This window comes from Perognathus longimembris, chromosome 2 (assembly GCF_023159225.1).
Source record: "Perognathus longimembris pacificus isolate PPM17 chromosome 2, ASM2315922v1, whole genome shotgun sequence".
Classification (NCBI taxonomy): Eukaryota; Metazoa; Chordata; class Mammalia; order Rodentia; family Heteromyidae; genus Perognathus; species Perognathus longimembris.
This window is the reverse complement of record NC_063162.1, coordinates 140,162,038-140,183,337: the sequence shown is the minus strand read 5'-3', so window position 1 is coordinate 140,183,337 and position 21,300 is coordinate 140,162,038. Positions and strand designations below refer to the sequence as shown.

The window sequence follows — 21,300 nt, the reverse complement described above, 5'->3', positions numbered from 1 at the left end:
ACTTGGTTCCTTAGTCCTGCCCAGGCTCCTTATGCAGACCACAGGTTTCCTGTTGACAGGCCTCATTCTCCAGCCATCAAGAGAAATTTAGAGAAGAGAAGTGCACTAGGGGGTGGGTTGCTCTGTTAGAAACAGCAAAGCAGTATTTTCTGTTCCTTTATTCCGCAAAGGGAACATTTCCCCCCCCCCCCAGCCCTTTAGACTTGTCCTGCTTCCTAGACTGAGGTTGAGGATGTGTGGTATGTGGCTGACCCCATCATGGTGGCCCTGGGACAAGCCAGTGCTTCCAGAGGGGGAGGCTTACCTGGCTCTCTGACAGCTGGGTGTTACTGGGAGTTGGAGCCATTGACCTATGTCCTTAACTGATTTATTTAACCGTTTCTCACCCAGCCTGCTTCCCAAGGGGGGCAGAATTGGCATTCAAGCAGAGCCAGGAGGAAGGGATTGGAGAAACCAAGAGGATGCAGCTAGAGAGGGCTTCCCACACACGGAGAGGACTCCAGGTTCTCTACACCCCTTGGGCCCCAGAGAGGATGCCGTTACCTTCTTATCTGCTCTCAACCCTCCTCCACCTTTTGTTCTTTTTTGATGCCAGTACTGGGGCTTGAACTGAGGGCCTTGCACTTTTGCTTAGCTTTTTCATCCAAGGCTGGTGCTGTGCCACGCACGTGACCCACACCTCCACTTGTGAGTTTTTTTTTTTCCTGGGGATTATTGTCGGGTTGTCTACCCAGGCTGGTTTACATCCGTGGTTTTCATAACAGCCTCTCGAATAGCCAGGATTACAGGGGTGAGCCACCAGTGCCCAGTTCAATGTCTTTTCATTTTGGGAAGCAGATGGTATCAGCCAGAATAAGGCACCCTGTGACTACCTGTGTGGTCTCTCTCCTGGGATGATCTTTCCCTGGGCCTTTGGGCCGCCCTGATTGTAGTGGGTGATAACTGACATCACTGGAATTCAGAAGGTCAGCTGGGCATAGGCTCCTTTGCAGAGGGAACACTGGCTGCCAATCTGAACATGCAATCTCAGCCACGTTTACAGTGGTTTAAGATAGAGAGGTACACAGGCTTCCATTCCCCCCAAGCTTGGCTTCTGTGGTAACCCCCAGGGCCCCTCTTCCCTTCCCCCAAGTTCTAATTTGGGGTCTGGGTTATTAGACACTCGCTTTCCAAAAGCGCCGGGGCCTGGACTTCGCTTGCACTTTGGCACGGCTGCCTGAAGGGGGCGCTAGGGCCCCGCGGGCCGAGCGGGGAGCGTGCCGAGGCCGGAAGCTCGCCAAGGCCGGAAGGGGCGGGAGCCTCCAACAGCTCGGCCCAGCGGCGGACGGGGGAGTGGCGCGCGGATCCCTGCCGGGGTCGCACGCCAGTTCCGAGTCTTCCACCTCGCTTACCTTCCCCGGCTCGGGGAAGCAAGCAGGGCAGCACCCGAGGAAGCCGAGGTCCCACCGAGCGGGAAGGCCGCGGGGTCGGGTCGGGTCGGGTCGGGCCCGGGAACGCGTGTGGTGTCGTGTCCCGGGGCCGCGGGCCGGCGGGGACGACGCCCTCTGCCGGCCGCAGAGAGCAGCGCAGCCCGGTTCCGGGGGGCTTCTGCTGAGGGAGGGGCTTGGGGTGAGACTTTCCAAATGGATAATGCAAAATAAAAGAAAAGAAGTCCTTCGATCCCCAGTGAAGGCGGTGGGGGAGGTAGGGGTGGGGTGGGTGGTTAAAACATGGGGATCCCATTCGTGTCAGTTTGAAAACGGCTCACTGCAGATCATGCCTTTGACATTCTAGATTTGACCGATGCTGAAGTTGCAGTGCGTTCTTAATTAAACAGTCGCTCTTCTTACCTGGCTTGGTGATTTAATTTGGTCTGTAGTTAGTTGCTGAACGACTTGGACTGACTACTGAAATTCACTTTTTAGTAGATGGTGATGAGCCGACTAGAGCTTCAGGAACGTTTGGCTGCTAGAGATTAAAAACAACAACAACAAAACCCAACCACCACCAGATGATGTGAAGTTCAGCAAAGGTAACCTGTGTTTCTGCTTTTGTAGTTGGCTACATGCTGGTAACGCTATTTCCACAGAACTTTCAGGGGCTTGTGTGTCATGTTTGAAAGAGGATTCTCTCCCCTCCCTTGTACAACGCAAGCCTGCTTTGTAGCTAGTGTAAAGATTTCAGTTTTAAATGTATTCATTCTCAGAAAAAGCTCAGCCTCGCCAAGAGAGAGTTTTGTTGTGGGAAAAGCCATGTAGCATCTTTGTACCCATCTGGCAATCGAGTAGATAATGACAACAGCGGGTAATGCCATAATGCCGTGTTAGCTCCGTTCTAGAGTTGTGAGCACTGACTTGCCAGAGGGCCCACTTCTGGCAGATTCTGGTGCCTTAAAGCAGGGTTGACAGTCTCAGGACCTGGTTGCCATCTTGAGTGTGCAATGGGCTTTGTGCAAGTTAACCAAGTGTGAGTTCTTTGTAAAGTAGGCTTAGTGATCTGCACCTCTGGTTCCATAGAAGGGAACGTCCATTGGCAAAAGTGTGTCCTCCAGCTGAGCAGGTTAGGACAATGGCCTCCTTACTGTCTCTTGTAAATGGCCGTTCTGGATGAGTAAGTACATTATCAAGTTGTGTGGTGGAGGGGGATATCTTTTATGTTGTTGCTGTTCTGGTATTGGGGCTCGCACTCAGAGCCTGGGCGCTGTCTCTGTCTCTTTTTCTCTCAAGGATGGTGCTCTCTCATTTGAGTCACATCTCTACTTCAGTGTGTTTGTGTGTGTGTGTGTGTGTGTGTGTGTGTGTGTTTAATTGGAAATAAGAGTTTTGTGGTCTTTCTTGTCCAGGCCTCCTGAGCAGTTGGGATTACAGGCGTGAGCCACTAGTGCCTGGCAAAGGGGACTTTTTTCATTGGCTTTTTTCTAGGCACACCTCTGCTGTTTGGAAGGTGTTTTTTAGGCGGGAATATCTGGACTAATTCCTAAGCAGGAAGTGGAGACCTGTCTCTGCATGGGGACTGGGCTTTGGTAATAGCGGCTGAAGCAGAATCAACTGAGGTAGAGAAAAGTGACGCCCTGGTAGGGGGTAGGAGAGCAGAGAGGCCCGAGTGAGGCCGGGGTGGTGACGGTTCTGCATTCTGTGGATCAGGAGAACCAAATTGTGCTCTTCCTGGCTCCTCTGCAGGTTAAAGTTTGACCAAGCAGAAGTGTCTTCAGATTGTGTCGGTGCTTGGCTTGAGTGTTAGATTACTTTCCTAGCAAGCTAAGGTCTACAGTTCAGACCCTGGTACTACCAAAAAAACCCAAAAAGATAAGTGTCTTCAGATTAAAGGTGGGGTGTGTCGCCTTTTTCAGTGCAACATTTGTGTGTGTGTGTGTGTGTGTGTGTGTGTGTGTAAATGAGGAGCCTGGAGTGTTGAGGGAGAGACGAGGATGAGGGTGTTTAGACCGAGGGGGTGTTTCATGTTGGATGAGGCCCCTGCGTGGGGCCCGAGGGCAGGTCACAGAGCTTTGCTTTCCTGATCTGTCATCTTGCCTGCTACCACACCTCCAACCTGACACTGCGGATGGCTGACTGAGGCTCCTGGGCCCTGCTTACCCTCTGACTCTCACCCTCTCGCCTGCTCCACACTGACCAGTCATTATGGCTGACCAGTAACCGTGGCAAGTGTTCTAGCTCGTTGGAGCTCACTGACTTGGTTCTTCTTTAGGCATTAAAGATCAGCCGCCACTTGGAAGTACTAGGTCTTCAACACGTGGTGTGACAGGAGCCCTGAATCAGAGAAGCAGGACATTTCGTGTGGATCGGGAATCTACGTTCTGGAAATGACAGAGATGCAAGCCTTACAATCTGGGACCAAAAAGAGGGTCCTTCCCTCCTGGATGACAGCCCAGGTGGCTGAGAGGAAGGGGGTGCCGGTGAAGACCCCCAAAAGGAGGAGAATGCAATTGCTATCAGCATGCAGGTGGGACAGCCTCTGGCCAGGGCACTTGTGGGGAAGGTCAGACGGGGTAGAGGACCTTCAGTGTTGGCAGGGCAGGGATGTTTCTTCCTGATGAGGTTGTCTGAGCTCTTAAGAAGTAGGCTGGGTTGGTGTGTCACAGACAGGTGCCTGACTCTTTGTTGGTGATGTTTCTGTCACCTGGCCCTGACTTTCAGCTCATGGATGGTGGGTTCTGTACACAAACCAAGCTCTCGGCCATCACGCATCCATCCAAAGTATTGGTCTCAAGCTGGGCACTGGTGGTTTACGCCTGTAATTCCAGCTACTCAGGAAGCTGAGGTCTGAGGATGGTGATTAGAAGCCAGCCCTGGTAGGAAAGTCTGTGAGACCCTTATATCCAAAAAACTGTCAAAAAGCTGGAAATGGAGCTGTGGTTTAAGTGATGGAGTGCTAGCCTTGAGCAAAAACAAAACAACAAAATTTCAATGCCCAGGCCCTGAGTTCAGGCCCTAGAAATGGCGCGTGCATGTACACACACACACACACACACACACACTCACTATTGGTGTCTTTGTTTGTGATCTCCCCAAAAAAGTAACATCAAAAAGTAGAGTAGATCAGCGGACCCATCACCAGATCTCCACAGTGGTGCCCGCCTTTCTAGTGGGCAGAGCAGCAGGAGATACTGAGGGGTGCTTAGTTGAATGTTGGTAATGGGTCACGGGGCGGGGGGAAGGGGGAGAGCATGGGTTTTCAGACTAGCAGCATCTAGTGGGAGAAGTCCTTACTGTTCACTTTTCTGAACAGCTGTCTTCTTTTTTTTTTTTATTTGTGCCAGTACTGAGGCTTGAACTCAGGGCCTGGGGGCTGTCCCTTAGCCTTTTCACTTAGAGCTGGTTCTTTTATCGTGAGAGCCACAGCTCCACTTTTGGCATTCGTTGATTCATTGGAGTTCAGAGGTCTCGTGAACTTTGCTGCCCAAGCTCGATCCTCACATCTTAGCTTCCTGAGTAGCTAAGATTACAGGCGTGGCCTACCAGTGCCCGGCCCGCGGCTGGCCTTTGGAGATGGTTCCGGTCTTGGAGTGAACGTGTTGACATGCTCAGGTGCGTTTCGGTCTTGGCCCTATGGCCTGCAGCTGCTTGCATCATCCACTATGTCACACCCAAGGTGTAGGTGTCAGAGGTTGACCGTTGTCACCCGATCCCAGTGCCCTGACTGGGAGGTGGTGGGAGGTGGGGAATGCCACCCTGTGTTCTCATTCCCTCTGTCCCCAGCGGTGGCCTGTGCCTTTGTTTCAGACCTGCAGTGAAGACCGTGTACTTCATGAACGAAGCAGAGTTGGTGGATGTGGCGCTGGGCATCCTGGCTGAGGTAAAGTGGGCTGCCGGTCTCCCTGCTCTTGTGACCACAAACTCTCACGGACATAAGCCTAGGCTCTTGGTCATTGTCAGTAAGGGGGGGACACTGTGGGCTGCCTCGGGGTGCTGCTCCTCTCTCAGCCGCTCCTGCCACCCGCCCCTCACAGGCCCTTTCCTCCTCCATGGCCCCCTCCATCCCTTCCTGAAGTTCCCTGCCTTTCCCAAGCTATAATAACCAGTGTCTTGAGAGTACTGTATTAGAGTACTTTCTAGTTGGCCAGATGCTTTGAGACTGGCTCATCTCATCAATTGCCAGCAGTGGGGTGCAGGGAAGGTGGGTGCTTGCCTTCGGATGAGTCTCGGGTTTGTGACGAGGCGGGCGCAGCCTAGGCGTTGTTGGTACGTCCAGCCGTGTCAGGGAAACAAGGTGTGTGTGTGTGTGTGTGTGTGTGTGTGTGTGTGTGTCGAGCCTGTCATCTTGTCTGCCTCACAGGGAAACAAGCTGTGTGTGTGTGTGTGTGTGTGTGTGTGTGTGTGTGTCGAGCCTGTCATTTCGTCTGCCTCACAGGGCCGCAAACAGGAAGGGCCCTGGGAACAGCCAGCTCTGGCGGGCTCTGATAAGCCACCCCGCCCCCCCTCCTGCCCCGTGTCACCGCACACAAGCTCCCCTGGGAGCAGCAGCAGCGAGGACGAGGACGGTGGGAGCGATTCGCCTGCCCCAGACCTCAGCCCTGCGCAGGAGCAGGGGGCCCCCAGCGCCACCTGCCGCGGGGCCCCCGGAGAGAAGGAAGAGGAAGAGGATGCATTAAAGTATGTCCGGGAGATATTTTTCAGCTAAGGGATGAAAGTTCACGTAGAAGGAGGCCCTGCTGGTGACTGCGGCCTCTCCCAGACCAGAGGCACTGGAATCACGATCACCTGTTTTATTGGGCTATCGGGATCCAGAGAAAAGTGAGGCCCTGGGATCCAGCTAATTGGAACTAAAGAGGGTCAGAATTTGAGGAAAAGTGTGGCTGGTAAGAGCTCTGGAGTTTCTGGAACGCAGTAAGGCCTCTCCCTAAGGAGGAAGCTACACTAAGCAGTTCCTACCAGAGATTTTCCAGAAGCAGGCATTCACCTCTCTAGCTAGCGGGCGGGACAGGCATGATGCCACCGTCCCCTGCCCCCTGGGAGCAGAGCTACACCCCTGGGCCCCTCCGAGCCACGCAGACCATCTCCCCCGGCCGCCATCTGTCACCCGCCTGGCGGCCTCTGAAAAGCAAGATGAGAACAGGAGCCTGGAGATGGTGCTCCGGACCAAAGATCCCGGCTGAGACCACGTTTCTGCCTCTGTATCCAGTGTAGCTTTTCAGGGCTACAGAATGAACTATGCCATTGCCAGAGTTTTTTAATACACAGGTGTCACAAATACACAGAATTTCTCAATGCATTAAGTTGTCATGCTTCTGTCCTTCCCAGCTCTGGGTGGAACCGTGAGTGGATGCAGTGTCTGTGGGCGGGGACCACGCGCTCCTGTGGGCTGGCTCTTTTGCGGGTTCGGTGCCCTGTGCTTCGGTCGGTACTCCTGGGTTGTGAGAGACATATCGCACCTGCTCTGCCGAGCCCAGGGCCTTTTCATGAGCTCCTTCTCTCTGTGCCCTGTGTCTTCTGTGCATGGAATCCCTGGAGGCCATTCCTGGTCCCTTGGGAACAGAGTCCTGTTGGGGGTGGAGCCCGGTTGATTGACTCATCGCGGGGGAGGAAGTCTGCTCCCCGGCCCCGTAGGGCACTACCGTGCTCTCTTGAGCTGTCATCATGGTCCCATTTGTTGCCATCAACCAAACCGTCACTGGGCTCCGGTTTGGCAACTTGGCAAATCAGCCTGGAAATGGAGCCCCATGACATTAAGTTATACCTCCTTTGCCTTCCTGAGGCTAGAGCAGCGACTGCCTAGGTCAGTTCATGCAAGCCGGAATTCATGTGGGGATGAACTGTGTGGTCCCGAAGGACAGACACCCAGGGCTGTCCATGCCGCCTCAGCCCCACCTGCTCGGTGGATGGTTATGAAACAAGGTGGCCAAGAAGATGTGCCAGCCTGTACGTAGTCCTTGGGCATCTTCTCTGAGCGAAGCTGGAAGGGAATCCTTGCAGTCATCATGTGAGCCTTTAGACAGAACTAGCAGTTCTCCAGCTTGACCTTGTCCTGACCTTTGGAGAGAACACAGCTGTGGCCATAGACAAAAGTAAGAGTAAGACCTGGGCCAGACCCAGAGCTAGAGAGCCAGGCCCCAGGAGGGAGAGCCGGATCCACCTCCACACGAAGGAGAGGAAGAGGCCCAGGCCGCTGGTCAGCAGCACGAAGGACCCTGCCAGGAAGCCCACGGCCAGGTGCCACTCCCCCTCGTTCCTGCTGCACCAGGCGAGGAGGAGAGGCAGGGGGACAAAGAGGGCGAGGACGAAGGCCCCGTACACGCCAAGCCTGGCCAGGGCCAGGCCCACCCGGGACATCCCCAGGGCCTCCAGCTCCGGGAAGCTGTGGCACTGCAGCGAGCCCGTGTCCTCGTTCCACAGGCAGAAGTTGTAGAAGCCGATGGTCAGGTCGGGCAGCTCCACGAGGTTGCCGGCCTTCCAGAGGAGGGCGTAGGACAGGAGGGCAATGACCGCAGCTGTCAGGACCATGATGCCCACGAAGGGCAGGTGGCCGTCGCCACCCCGCCACAGCCTGGAGAGGGCCATCTCTCCTGCCCTCGGCAAAGTCACCTGGGAGAAAGTCACACTGGTGAGTGAGAGGTTGTCTGTCTTGAGCCCTGTCTCGGTGGCCTGCTCCCTGAATTTCTTAAGTTCCTGCTATTCCCTCCTGACCATCCACAAAAACCTGCACGTGAACTCGCTCCTTCCCACCCCTGCCAGGAGAAAGCTCGGAGGATATGAACGCCTGGAATCTTCTACCTGAAATGCCCCTGGATCAAAGGCTTTGCTGCAGCCTAAGTATAAGAAACCATTAGGAGCCTTTGTGAGGGAGTCTCTCGAGATTCTTCCTGAGGTCGAGGTGGAGTGGGGCCTCTTCGTGTGGGTCTAAAGGTAGAAGCTGATGTTGGCTGAGCGCTGGCTGTACCACGGCCGCCATGACAGCCACCGGAGAGCGGTGAAAACTGCCTAGAGGTGGACGGACCTTTGTCGGGAGGAGAGCCAAGCCTCCCCCCATCTCCCCCCCCCCCACGGGTCCGATCGTGTCCCCAGAGAACAGATCAGAGCAGACCCTGAACAGAAGGGACAGAGGGGACTGCTGCAAAAGGGAAGGGGCTAGTCTGAAACAGGAAGCTGGTGGAAAGTTCTAGAAGTCACGACCCAGAGCAGGGAAAGGAAATGGGAAATCTTACAAAGAATACAGCATCTGATGACCCTGAGAATACCAACAAGCATTGTGTGCAGTTAAAATCTTATAAGAAAAAACAACTTATGTGAAAAATAATTGGGCTTGATATATAATACTAGAGAATTTCTAAATGCATGCTTGGGGCTTGGGGGGGTATTATATGCCACAATCCTGGCCCAAAGGCGTTTTTGTTTCTAAGTAAACTGAAGAATTGTCTCCCCTTTTGTGTGTGTGTGTGTGTGTGTGTGTGTGTGTGTGTGTGTGTGTGTGTGTGTATGTGTATGTGTGAAAACATTTTTTCTCCTTATGTCTATAATCCTAGCTACTGAAAAGGCTTAGACCTGGAGGACCACAATTTTGTTTTTTTTTTTTTTTTTTTTTTTTTGCCAGTCGTGGGCCTTGGACTCAGGGCCTGAGCACTGTCCCTGGCTTCTTCCCGCTCAAGGCTAGCACTCTGCCACTTGAGCCACAGCGCCACTTCTGGCCGTTTTCTGTATATGTGGTGCTGGGGAATCGAACCTAGGGCCTCGTGTATACGAGACAGGCACTCTTGCCACTAGGCTATATCCCCAGCCCTGGAGGACCACAATTTTGAAGTTAGTCCCTGAGATTCATTTGCAAAATAGCCAGCAGATAGCAGTGCTAGAGGCATGGATCAAATGGTAGAGCTCCAGCTCAGCAAGCAAGTGGAGCAAGTTCAAGGCCCTGAGTTCAAAACTTTGGGGGAGAGAAAGAGAGAGAGAGAGAGAGAGAGAGAGAGGGTGGGGAGGGGGGGGAGGAAGGAAGGGGAGAGGAAAGGAGGGAGGGAGGGGGGAGAGAGGAAGAAGAAGAAGAAGAGGAGGGGGAGGGGGAGGGGGAGGGGGAGGAGGAGGAGGAGGAGGAGGAGAAGATGATGATGAAGCGGAGAGGAGAAAGCCCTGATTTCATATGCCATATTCCTTCTGCATGGATATAAAGGAGGGACACAGTTCTTTCTATTCAAAGGCCCAAATGTGTGCCAGAAATGAGAAGAAAGATCTTTGTCAGACTTGGTGGTGGAGAGGTGCCTGTTAGAACAATGCCATTGAATCTATGCTGCCTCTACGTGCCACCTGGCAGCCCCCCCCCCCCAGCTCAATTGAGACACTGGGCAGAAGCCCCTCTAGCCCTTCTGTGGCATTTACTGCAGGCCCTGCTATGCTGAGGGGCCAGAGAGCCCATTTCAGCACACTTGGCAATGGTTGGAGCAATGATGCTTACTCCAGACGGGACACAGTGGCTTCAGTGCATACACAGCCAGACAGGTGGAAAAGCTGTATCCAGTGTAGCTCAGAGTGTGAAAAAAAGTTGCCAACGTGTGTTGAAGGCCTATCTTTTGCGCATTTCACCGTTATGTAAAGGCTGACACATGTGTGTGTTTCATGGGCTTCGGTGTTTGCTGTAGGCTGTTCCCAGTGTGAGGACCTTGGTCCCCAGGGCCGGTTGGAGGGAGGTGGAGGGAGGGAGTCTGAACGTCAGCTTTGCCCATGAACCCACTTGGCGGGGCGGGGCCTCTTCCCTGCAGCCTTTGTTTTAGACTTCCTCATTTCCTCTTATGTGACAGTTTGGAGGTTTGTTTTTTTTTTAATTGTTTGGTTTTGTTTGTGACTGAGTCCAGACTGGCCTCAAACTGGAGCTCCTCCTGTCTCCACTGTCTGAGTTCTGGGACTATAGGTATTCATCACTCTGCCTGGCATTTTGGAGGCTTTAAAGGTAGAAAAGCAAGAGTAAGGCAAAATAAAACTGGAGCCAAGTGCTGGCACTGGTGGCTCACGCCTACAATTCTAAATCCTAGCTACTCAGGAGGCTGAGATCTGAGGATTGTAGTTCAAAGCCAGCCCAGGCAGGAAAGGCCGTGAGACTCTGATCTCCAACAAACAACTCAGAAAAAGCTGGAAGTGGTGCTGTGGCTCAAGTGGTAGATTGCTAGCTTTGAGCAAAAGAAGCTCAGGGACAGTGCCCAGGCCCTGAGTCCAAGCTCCAGGACCCCACAACCCTCCGCTCCCACCAAAAAACTAAACAACAAGAACAACAAAAACTACTAGAGCCAAATAGTGCAGGGCCAGGCATGTGGGAAAGCTTTGCTATCTGATCCCCTTCCTCTCCTTTCTCCTCATAAGCACTCTGAGTTTTCTCCTAGCTCCTGGGCCCAGTGCCGGGGACGCTCCACCACGTGTGACCTTGAACTACCATCCTCACCAGGGGCTCAGCTTTCCCTTGTCTGTGTGGTCTAGCACCTGCTCAGGCTGTGCCCATGTCTGTCAGCCCACACCTGGCCACATCCCAACTCTCAGAGTTCTCTACTGCCTTCTGCTCAGCAGTCTTGACAAGTCCTGCCAAACTGCCTGTCAACTTCAGTCTACCTGTGGGTTCAGCCAGAAACCAGAAGGAATCGCTTTTGAGGATCCATCTTCTTTATCCTTAATCATAATACATAGTAGGAACTTTTTTTTTGAATGAATGAATAAATGAAAATACCCCCTGATAGCTGGGCACTGGTGGCTCATGTCTGTAGTCCTAGCTACTCAGGAGGCTGAGATTGAGGATTACAGTTAGAAGCCAGCAAAGGTAGGGAAAGCCCATGAGACTTAGCTCCAATTAACTACCAGAAGGGTATGGTTCAAATGGTAGAGCACTAGTCCAGCAAAAACAGCCCATTGAGAGCTTAAGGCCCTGAGTTCAAGCTCCAGTACCAGTGTGCGCAGGTGCGTGCGCACACACACACAAATACCATGTGCTATCCTGGGGTTATTTTACATGCATGTGTTATGTCCACAGCAGAGCTCCAAGACAGCAGAGCTACGTGTTTGTGGTAGGTATTCTCAGCACTCAGTAGGTTCACATGGCTATCTGTGTTGGAAATCTGGATAGATGTTAGGAAGCAGGATGTGGAGAGGCGTGGGGCTCATCCTTATTTCTTTTCCTAAAGTTGCCCCAGTAGCAACACTGGGTATTTGGTTGGAAAGCCTGTGAGATTTCTCCATACTCCCAAAGCTTGCCTGAGTTTGTTTCTCAACACCACGGATCACTGTATTTTCTCCGCAGTGACCTTTATTAGTGATAATCCTCTACTTCCTCCGAGGGGCAGAAGGGATGAGTCACTGTGGCCGCTTTTGCAGTGGTTGCACTTTTTTTAAAAAAATGTATAATAAAGTGAGCGAGACATGCTGATTGTAGAAAACTAGGGGGGAGGAAACATGAAAATGTAGAAGAGTAAAAAGCACCTGGAACTCCTGGCCCCACAAAACCATTCTCAGCCCAGTTCCTGGGGTGGTTACTACAAGTTAGGATCACATAAACACGAGTTTGCATCATTTCATCTGGGAATAGCCTCGTCACGTATGTTCCAATCACACCGGAAATGCGTTCCTTAAGTGCTGCCTTTATGAGGTTCCCCGCGAGCTTCTCTTGTCTGAGCCTCCTAGGCGGCTGGTACTGTAGGCATGAGCAACTTTGCTCATGTCCACAGCTTATCACTTCTTCCTTATGACTGCATATTCTTCAGTCATGGTTATTTTGCCGTGCTGCGAATTGAATTTAGGTCGTTGTATTTGCCAGACAAGCACTCTACCATTTGAGCCACAATTTTTTTTTTTGTCAGTCCTGGGTCTTGAACTCAGGGCCTGAGCACTGTCCTTGGCTTCCTTTTGCTCAAGGCTAGCACTCTGCCACTTGAGCCACAGCGCCACTTCTGGCCATTTTCTATATATGTGGTGCTGGGGAATCGAACCCAGGGCTTCATGTATACGAGGCAAGCTCTCTTGCCACTAGGCCATATTCCCAGCCTTTGAGCCACAATTGTTTTGCTCTTGTTTGTTTATGTGTATGTGTTTTTCTCCCCACAGGGTTAAGCTAACTTTGCTAAGGCTGGCCTCAGACGACGATTGTTCTACCTCTGCCTTCCAAGAAGCTGAGATTATACCATATTCCTGAGTCTTTTAATCTAGATAATGACCCACGATGAACAATTTTTTTCTTTCAGAGTTAGTACATTTTAACATTTTCAAGTGTTCGATGTCTATCTAAGTTTCTTCCTTTGTGAAATATCAGGTTTTTAAAAATCATTTTTGGGCAGGGGAAAGACTCTGTGTTTGATCCTCAGTAATTCATGTGCATACACAACACACAGACACAGAAACACACATGTAGACACATATAGACAGGCACACAAACCATTTTGAATGTTTCTACTTGTCTCTCTGAGCCTTTGTAGGTAAAGCCTGTCTGCAGTCTGTCATTAGTTTTTATAAGAAAGCGCAATAACAGCAACTAAAAAAAATCTCATTTCCTTTTCTTGGAGTTCATTTAATAAAATGCTATTTTCTATGGTCATAGGCACATAGCGATTGAGCCTTTTGTCTTGTTTGTTTGTATGTAGGAGGGTAAGAGGACACAGAAAAGGTGGAGCAAAGGGTGAACAAATACAACGGTGGTATTCACTCACTAGACACTATGTGAACTGCACATCTTGTGGGCTGGGACGGAAGGAAAGAACTGGAAGAGAGCAAGGGAAGGGAAGGCATGGCTCAAAAAGAATTGTACTCACTACCTGACTCACGTTAACTATCGTCCTCCTACACTAATGAGAAATAAAAGAAAACAGAGTCCTTTTATTTCACCTAGGTCCTGGATTAAGGCACACTTGTGGACTCCCGGACACTGTGGATTTGACTCTAGTTACCGAGAGCCACCACGCGAGCCTGACTAGCACAGAAGCCATCGCTGATTGGCGGTGGGGGTGGGGTGCGACTCCCACTGAGGGAGATGGAAGGGATATATTATCTGGAGATTTACTCCAGCAGGTTTTTGCTTGCTTATTTGTTCAAGCATCTCTAAAATTATTATTCTAATAAGGGAGTATCGGGTGATGGCTGAAGAGACACAACGTCGAGTCATTTCATTGTAAATCATGTTCTTGTCATGTTCATATTAAAAAGCGGGCCCTCCACGAGGGTGCCGCTGAGGCCCGTTAGAACCCTGGCACACGGCTGCGTGAACAGTTCCTCTAGCCGCTCTCTGGAGGCTGAGAATAAGAAGTTCTAGGCCAAGCTAGGCTGCAGTGATTCTACTCAAAACTAGGAACCTCCAAAATATTCACCATTGCTTCCTCTGGGGAACAGGACCGCTCCCGGTCTTGAGCACCCCAACACCAACAGAGAGAGGGGCTGAACCAGAACATTTTTTTTTTGCCAGTCCTGGGCCTTGAACTCAGGGCCTGAGCACTGTCCCTGGCTTCTTTTTGCTCAAGGCTAACCCTCTCCCACTTGAGCCACAGCGCCACTTCTGGCTGTTTTCTATATATGTGGTGCTGGGGAATTGAACCCAGGGCTTCATGTATACGAGGCAAACACTCTTGCCACTAGGCCATACTCCCAGCCCACCAGAAGATTTTTCACAGCAGAGATTGCGTTCTGGTCCAGGCTCTGCTCAGGGTCATTTGCTGGCTATAAGGAACACATGAGAAGTGGAACAAACAGGAGCACTGTTTCTTACGTTTCTCTGTGTGTGTGTGTGTGTGTGTGTGTGTGTGTGTGTGTGTGTGTATGTGTGTGCTGGTACTGGGGCTTGAACTCAGACCTGGCCACTGTGCTTTAGCTTTTTCACTCAAAGCTGGCACTCTACCACTTGAGCCACAGCTCTACTTCCAGCTTTATGCTAGTTATTTGGGGATAAGAGTCTCACAGCTTTTCTTGCCTAGGCTGGCTTTGAAATGAGATCCTCAGGTCTCAGCCTCCTGAGTAGATGTGAGCCACTGCCACCTGGTTCTCATTTTTATGCCAATATTGGAGATCCCCACAAAACCCTTCTTGCCTTCTCCTTCTCCCTCTCCTTCTCTCTCCCTCCCTCTCCATCTCTTTCCTCCTCTCCTCTGTCTGATACAAAAACAACTACCCACCCCTTTCTCAGTCTATTCATTTTAACTCACAATCCCTACCTGAATGCCCCAGGTACTCACTAGCCATGCTTTACGCACCTGGGCAGAGTTTCTCACTGTTTTCCCGAGATCCCCCCTGCACACCGCTGTTGGGTTCTCTCTGAGTAGACCCCGCTTTCTCCCCCAGGCTGGCCTCCCACAGCACCCCAATGCTCATGTCGTAGCACACCATCCACCACCAGGGGAATCCCAGTCCTCTCCCTATGGCTTTCATAAATCCAGGCGTGCCGGTAGAGAATGTCCTCATTGAGTTCCTTCTTCAGGAAGAAACTCGAGTCTGGGGCATCCAAATTCGTGCCCCGGTGAAGAATATCAGGATTTCTGGTAGCAGACTACCAAGACAGCCAGGTGAAGAGGCCTCTTTCCTTGCCATTCATAATCCTTAGCTCTGGCTTCTTTAAGAATAGGGTGCCTCAGGGCCAGGCCTGGTGGCTCAGGTCTATAATCCTGGCTACTCAGGAGGTGAGATCTGAGGATCACAGTTCAAAGCCAGCCAGGGCAGAGAAGTCTGTGAGACTCTTTATCTCCAGGGAACCACTAGAAAACCAGAAGGGGAGCTGTGGCTCAAAGTTGTAGAGTGCTCACCTTGAGCAAAAGAGTTCAGGAACAGTGCCCAGGCCCTGAGTTCAAGCCCCATGACTGACAAAAAGAAAAAGAATAGAGTATCTTCATATTGTCACTATATGTTACCTCTCAGACTTCTAAAGTGTTTTGTTTTGTTTTTGCTGGTGTTGGGGATTCAACTTAGGGTCTGTAAGCGAATGCTTACAGTAAGCTACACTCCTAGGCCTCACTTTTACCCTAGGCCTTAGCTTCTGCCGCAGTGGATTCTGCTTCCTCTAAAAGCCTCAGGTAAGCTCAGGACTTTTGTACTTGCCATTCGCCCAGTCTGGAGGTTTTCCTCTTAGGCTCCTACTTCCCTCCCTTTCTTTCCCCCTCTCCTCTTCTGGTCACTGTGGGCCCGTGACTTACAGGGCACAGACTAACTGTAAAACCCACAGTGTCCCTTTCTCCATGTCCCCCTGCCTTCCTCAAAGTGTCTCACCCAGTTCCCCAGACCTGTGAGGTCTGTCTGTCAGATCCATTTCTTTTTTTGTCTGTATCCTTTACTACTCTTACTTCCAACACCCAATATCATCTGGGACCCCGAAGAGACCCTGAATAAACAACTCTTGCTTTATTTGTATTCTTCCCAGTTGCTAAAAGTCAAGTTTCCTACAAGAGTCTCCTCTTTGGTCAGATCCACCACGCAGGCCTCCAGCGTCGGGAGTGGAGAGAATGGATGCTACAGGTAGTCACAGCAATCCGGCCTGTCCTGTCCCGCCCCGCCCTCCTTGTCCCGCCTCACCAGTACCTCTCCCAACGCTGGCCACTGGAGCCTTGAAACCTGCCTCAGAACTCGCATGTTCTAATTGTGTGCCTTAATAAAACACAAACAAACAAACAGGAGCAGGTGTTGTGGTGCATATCTAGAATCCATCCAGGAGGGAGATCTAGGTAGGAGGAGGATTAAAGTCCAGTTCGTTCTGGCCTAAAAGCATAAGAATATAACTATCTGTTAAAAAAAAAAAAAAAGGCTGGGATATGGCTCAAGTGGTAGAAGGCAGGCCTGCCTAGCAAGTGTGAAGGCTTGAGTTCAAATCCCAGTACCACCCAAATCGACCCCTCTACCCCGACAAGTACAGGTAAGTTGCTAGGTTTTTAGCACCGGATCAGTTCCCAACTGCCCCCTCCCTTCCTTTCATGCGCAATGGAAGAAGGCTGGATGGCAGCAGATGGGCAAACCTGCTCTGATATGTCCCATCAGCCAGTGGGGCTGAGGGCTCTGAGGAGGAATGTGATTTCCCAAGGGGCTTATTAACCAGTGAACCCCATCGGTGGCTCATGTAGTAGGATGCTAACATTAACCTTAGCATACGCTCTAGGCCCTGAGTTCAAGCCCCAGTACACACACACACACACACACACACACACACACACACACACACACACACACACCACATACCACACACACGGTCTTAGGGGGAAGACTGGGTGATGTCACATCCTCAGATCTACTTTCCCAATCTGCAAAATGGGTGTAACTGTAGAGTCTCTTTTGGAGGTGTTATGGAAGTCAGATGGGACACTGGCTCAGCGGCTGAACTACACAAAGCTGTCCTCTTGCACGTCTGCAGGCAGTAACTTCAGGATGTTACGTGCAGTCATCCTGAGCACAACATCTCTCTGTCCTCTCCCTAGTCACTTTCCTTGGGACAATTACATCACCCTCATGTGCCCAGTCACGTGTCTGATGGATCTTGTGTCTCTGTAGGGGGGCAGTGGTGGTCACTTTGCACACTGGGCTGGCCAGGGTTGACTGTGGCCGAGAATGGAAAGAGGAGACAGGGGTGGTGTCAAGCTGGAGGGTTGGGGTGAATAGCACGAATGAGAGTAGGGAAGAACTTGACCGAACAAAACCAGTACAGTAAGAATTTAATGAGTGTACAGCTGGGCTAAATCCCCACTTGTCAGAGGAGGCCACCAGCCCTGGCTCTAATGATTTTCTTTTGGTTTTTGGCCAAATACATTTAAGATTAGCGGTACTCAAGGTTTGGGTGTGGCTGCCACAAAAATAAAAAGGGAAGAAGAAAGGGAAGTGTGTCATATTTCCTTTGGCAGAAATATGAAGCCAGGGTCTATTTTTCTTTCCTTTTTTTTTTTTTTTGGCAGCACTAGGGTTTGAACTCAAATCTTCAGGCTTGTCAGGCACAACTGCTTGAGCCATGCCCCCAGTCCCAGTGTCTTAGGTTTTAGAGTCAGGCTATTGACCTATGTCCTTGCTGTAGTCCCTGGATTTCTTGTTCTGTGTGGGTAGCTATCGTATCACCAGGCTGTTAGGAGACACTGCCATATTTGGGATTTATAAATAAAAACAGCCTTCCCAGCAGAAATAGGAGTGCACTATGAGATTGTTATATAAAGTTAGAAATGTAAGTCTACTTGGTCATAGGTGTGCAAAGCTATTGGAATGGCTGTTTAAACAGTTCCATTAATAGTACCTTGTATTTGTTTGAGTGTTTTGCTGTTTATGAGCTTTCCTTATCAGATAACCCAGCTAGCATCAAAGGTTACAAAACATTTAGAGCAAGAAAAAAAAGTCTTTTTTAAAAGTAGATGATGAACTAGGTGCTGGTGGCTCACACCTATAATCCTAGCTTCTAAGGAGACTGAGGTTAATGACTGTGGTTCAAAACAACTTCCAAAGGACTCTTATCTCCAATTAATCACCATAAATACATAAATAAATGGGCAGACATCAACCTCTAATAAAGGCAAGGACAGTGCCCATGCCCTGAGTTCAAGCCCCTCTATTAGCAGTCACATCTACAACATAGGCCTTCTCAGTTTAGGGGGAGTTGAGATTTCCAGGGCCCAAAGCAATTTGAGGACCACATGAAGACATTTCCTGCAATGCTCAGGAAATTCTCCATCCCTGGCTACTGTCAGTGCCAAGATTTCTAGGGTCTTGGAAGGGATGCAGGGGGCAAATCATTGGGCTTGTGATTTCCTTGCAAATACAGACACCAGACACCAAATAGATTTTTGTTGTACGTGCTGGTCTTGGAGCTTGAACTTGGCCTGGGTTCTGTCCCTTAACTTTCTTTGCTCTAGGCTTAGTAGTGTTTTACCACTTGAGTCACAGGTCCACTTCAGCTTTTTGGTGGATAATTGGAAATAATTGTCTCAAAGAATTTCCTTGCACAGGCTGGTTTTGAAGTAGAATCCTCAGATCCTCAGCCTCCCAAATAACTAGCATTATAAGCATGAACCATTGGCTCCTGGCTCCAGAAACTATTTTAAGTTTTCGTCTCATTCTGCATACCAAAATAAATTCCACACAGAAAAACAAACAGATAAGAAAAATTCTAGAAAATAAATATTTGATTTATGGAAAGAGAAAGAACATACCACATTGAAGAGCAAATCAAAGCAACACAGAAAAATCTGTGTAGGTTTAACTATTTAAAAATATAGATTTCCAGACACCAAAACACATCCCCCAATTAAAAATCCATAAGCATGGAAACTATGACGGGAGTGAAATGCCGATTATATAGTTACTGTAGAAAACATTTCTGTAAGCTGTTAAAAAGAAATTTGAATTTCTTAAAACTGGAATTTCTTAAAACTATATCCTTATCAAAGACATATCAAGTAATATAGCATGCATATTTATTAAAACTGTAGAATAGCAAAAACAAATCCCTTGATATGGTAGAGACAAAAAGCAGTACAAATTTGCAGGGAAGTGATTTGGCAATAGGCATTAACCTCCTGATCCTCCATAACCGTATTAGTCTTGTTATCTCACTTTTTTAATTGTAAGGAAGCATCTGGATATGTTTCTTTAGGATTAAATGCTTCAAAGATTTCTATAAAGAATATTCACACAGTATCATTTCATTTAAGGAGTGGGAAGCAACTTGAACTGTCAGTATTTCCAGAAGCAAATTGTGACTGGTGGCATGTAGAAGGAGTTATTTTGAAAATGTTGATGTTAGCTCCTTAGCTGGGGTCTTTCTGGGAGGTAGCACTGAAAGCAATTGTTCTTTTTTCTTCTTTGTTAATCAGAAAGAGTTCCAGGATCCTGTGTTAATTTTATATATATAAAAAAAGGTAGTGTTCTTAAAACCACCATAATCTTAGTACTTAGAAAAAAGCTGGGACCAAGATGGAGAAAAAGTTGAGAAAAGGGAATATGTTTCAAGTGGAAAGAAATGTCACATGAACCCAATCTCTTAATTTTGGGGAGGGATGCGGTGTAGGAAGATGATATCAGAAAAAAGGAAGTAAGCATTTTCCTTTTATTCAATGATTTGAATACAAATAAAGGAGGGGGGAATGGAATTTATTAGAGAGAGACCTCACATTTTGAAAAGAAAGATGGGAGAGAGCGAGGGAAGGGGTAACAGTGTCCACAAAGAAATGTACTTATTTCCTGACTTATGTAACTACAATCCCACTGCACATCACCTTTATAATAATAAAAAAAGAGCAGCAGGAGGAGGGGGGGGATGAGGAGGAGGAGAAGGAGGAGGAGGAGGAGGAGGAGGAGGAGGAAGAGGAGGAAGAAGAAGAAGAAGAAGAAGAAGAAGAAGAAGAAGAAGAAGAAGAAGAAGAAGAAGAAGAAGAAGAAGAAGAAGAAGAAAAAGAAGAGGGCTGGGGATATGGCCTAGCGGCAAGAGTGCCTGTCTCATATACATGAGGCCCTGGGTTCGATTCCCCAGCACCACATATACAGAAAATGGCCAGAAGTGGCGCTGTGGCTCAAGTGGCAGAGTGCTAGCCTTGAGCAAAAAGAAGCCAGGGACAGTGCTCAGGCCCAGAGTCCAAGCCCCAGGACTGGCAAAAAAAAAAAAAAAAAAAAAAAAAAAAAGAAGAAGAAGAAGAAGAAGAAGAAACTCTTTTAAGATCAGCACCCAGAGAATTAAAGTCCCACCTTGACTTTCCCTCTGCGTATGAGAGGTAATCTAGTCTCACAACAGAGGTTCCAACAATCTCCTTACTCGATTCAGTTTTCTGAGATCTTTCCAGCAGTCTGGATACTCAGTGTGCACCGAAACTCCGCTGTTGAGGACCAGTTTAATGGCTGCACTTTAGTGACCTGCTTTCTGTGGCTGCCTGCTTCTCACGTACAGTGTGTTCCCAAGCCACAGAACGTTTTATTTGTACAGACTGTGCAAAACCCCGCTGCCCAGAGTTCAGCTGGTCTCTTTCTAATCAGTTTCCCGGCCTTACCTTCCAGCTAGCTGTTTCTGGGGCTAGAAATCCACACAGGAGGATGCTGGGCGGTGGGGTGAGGAGGAGAGCAGAGCAAACAAGGAGGGGGGGGCTGATCCCACACAGGAGAGAGCAGAAGGTCCCGGGTTCCCAGCTACCACCCCCACACCTGCTCTGTGTGGCTGGAAGGTGAACATTGGAGAAGAAACCCCGAAGGTCACAGGACACGGGGGACACCTGGACCAGTCATGGGAACTTGGGGTGGTACTTACAGAAAAGAAGGTGCAGAGCCAACAGGCAAGCTCATGAAAAGGTGGTGGGAGAAGTCACATTGGCTTGGTGGATCCTTCCTCCTGGCTGGCGTTCTCAGGGCGCCGAGGGCAGAGGAGGGCTGGGTGGTAGCAGGCTGAGCCCCCCGGGAGGGATGGCTCTGCCTCCATTCGCAGTTGTGTCTAAGTAAACAACCCTGAACTTTGTACACTGGTGCTGACTGATGTCACTTCTCAGCTGATTTCACTTTCGGTTCTTCCCTGGCTCAGTGGCGTGACTTTTCAGAAATGAGGACTGAAAACAGCTTGGTACTCCTCAGAAGACAGGAGCCCACCAGAGCCAGCACCTGGTGCCTCCTACAAGCCCAGGTAAGAGGGGAGTCGCCCCACGAAGTCACTGCAGGGGTGAAAGTAGGTGCCCCATTCCCAGAACTCCCTGGGATTTAAACTGCAAAACCAACACAACCTAGAATGAATAACAATAACAAACCCTCCTAGACATTTGCCCCCAGGACCCTTGCCCGCCCCTCACAGGGGACCCAGATCGACTCTGTCCTTTTGTTTCTGTTTTCGGGGATCAGTGGGATGACTTGAGGAAGAAAACACTGTCCCAATATATTAGCCTTCCCACTGGGTAACGAGACCCAGATCAGCGTTTCTGGAACATCTATTTCATTCCAA

General features: G+C 49.8%; 2 protein-coding genes across 2 annotated transcripts; one reads left to right on the top strand and one right to left on the bottom strand.

Annotated features, from left to right (window-relative positions):
• Positions 1-1,814: 1,814 nt before the first annotated feature.
• Positions 1,815-6,708, top strand: Cyren (cell cycle regulator of NHEJ). The gene is made up of 4 exons (XM_048340264.1): positions 1,815-2,011; positions 3,685-3,939; positions 5,220-5,292; positions 5,848-6,708. The coding sequence occupies exons 2-4, from the start codon at positions 3,800-3,802 to the stop codon at positions 6,115-6,117; spliced, it is 483 nt and encodes a 160-aa protein (XP_048196221.1). The 5' UTR covers positions 1,815-2,011; positions 3,685-3,799; the 3' UTR covers positions 6,118-6,708.
• On the bottom strand, positions 6,649-20,788 carry Tmem140 (transmembrane protein 140). The gene is made up of 2 exons (XM_048340263.1): positions 20,623-20,788; positions 6,649-8,018 (listed from the first exon to the last, which is right to left on the bottom strand). The coding sequence occupies exon 2, from the start codon at positions 7,992-7,994 to the stop codon at positions 7,425-7,427; it is 570 nt and encodes a 189-aa protein (XP_048196220.1). The 5' UTR covers positions 7,995-8,018; positions 20,623-20,788; the 3' UTR covers positions 6,649-7,424.
• Between the last annotated feature and the right edge of the window lie 512 nt (positions 20,789-21,300).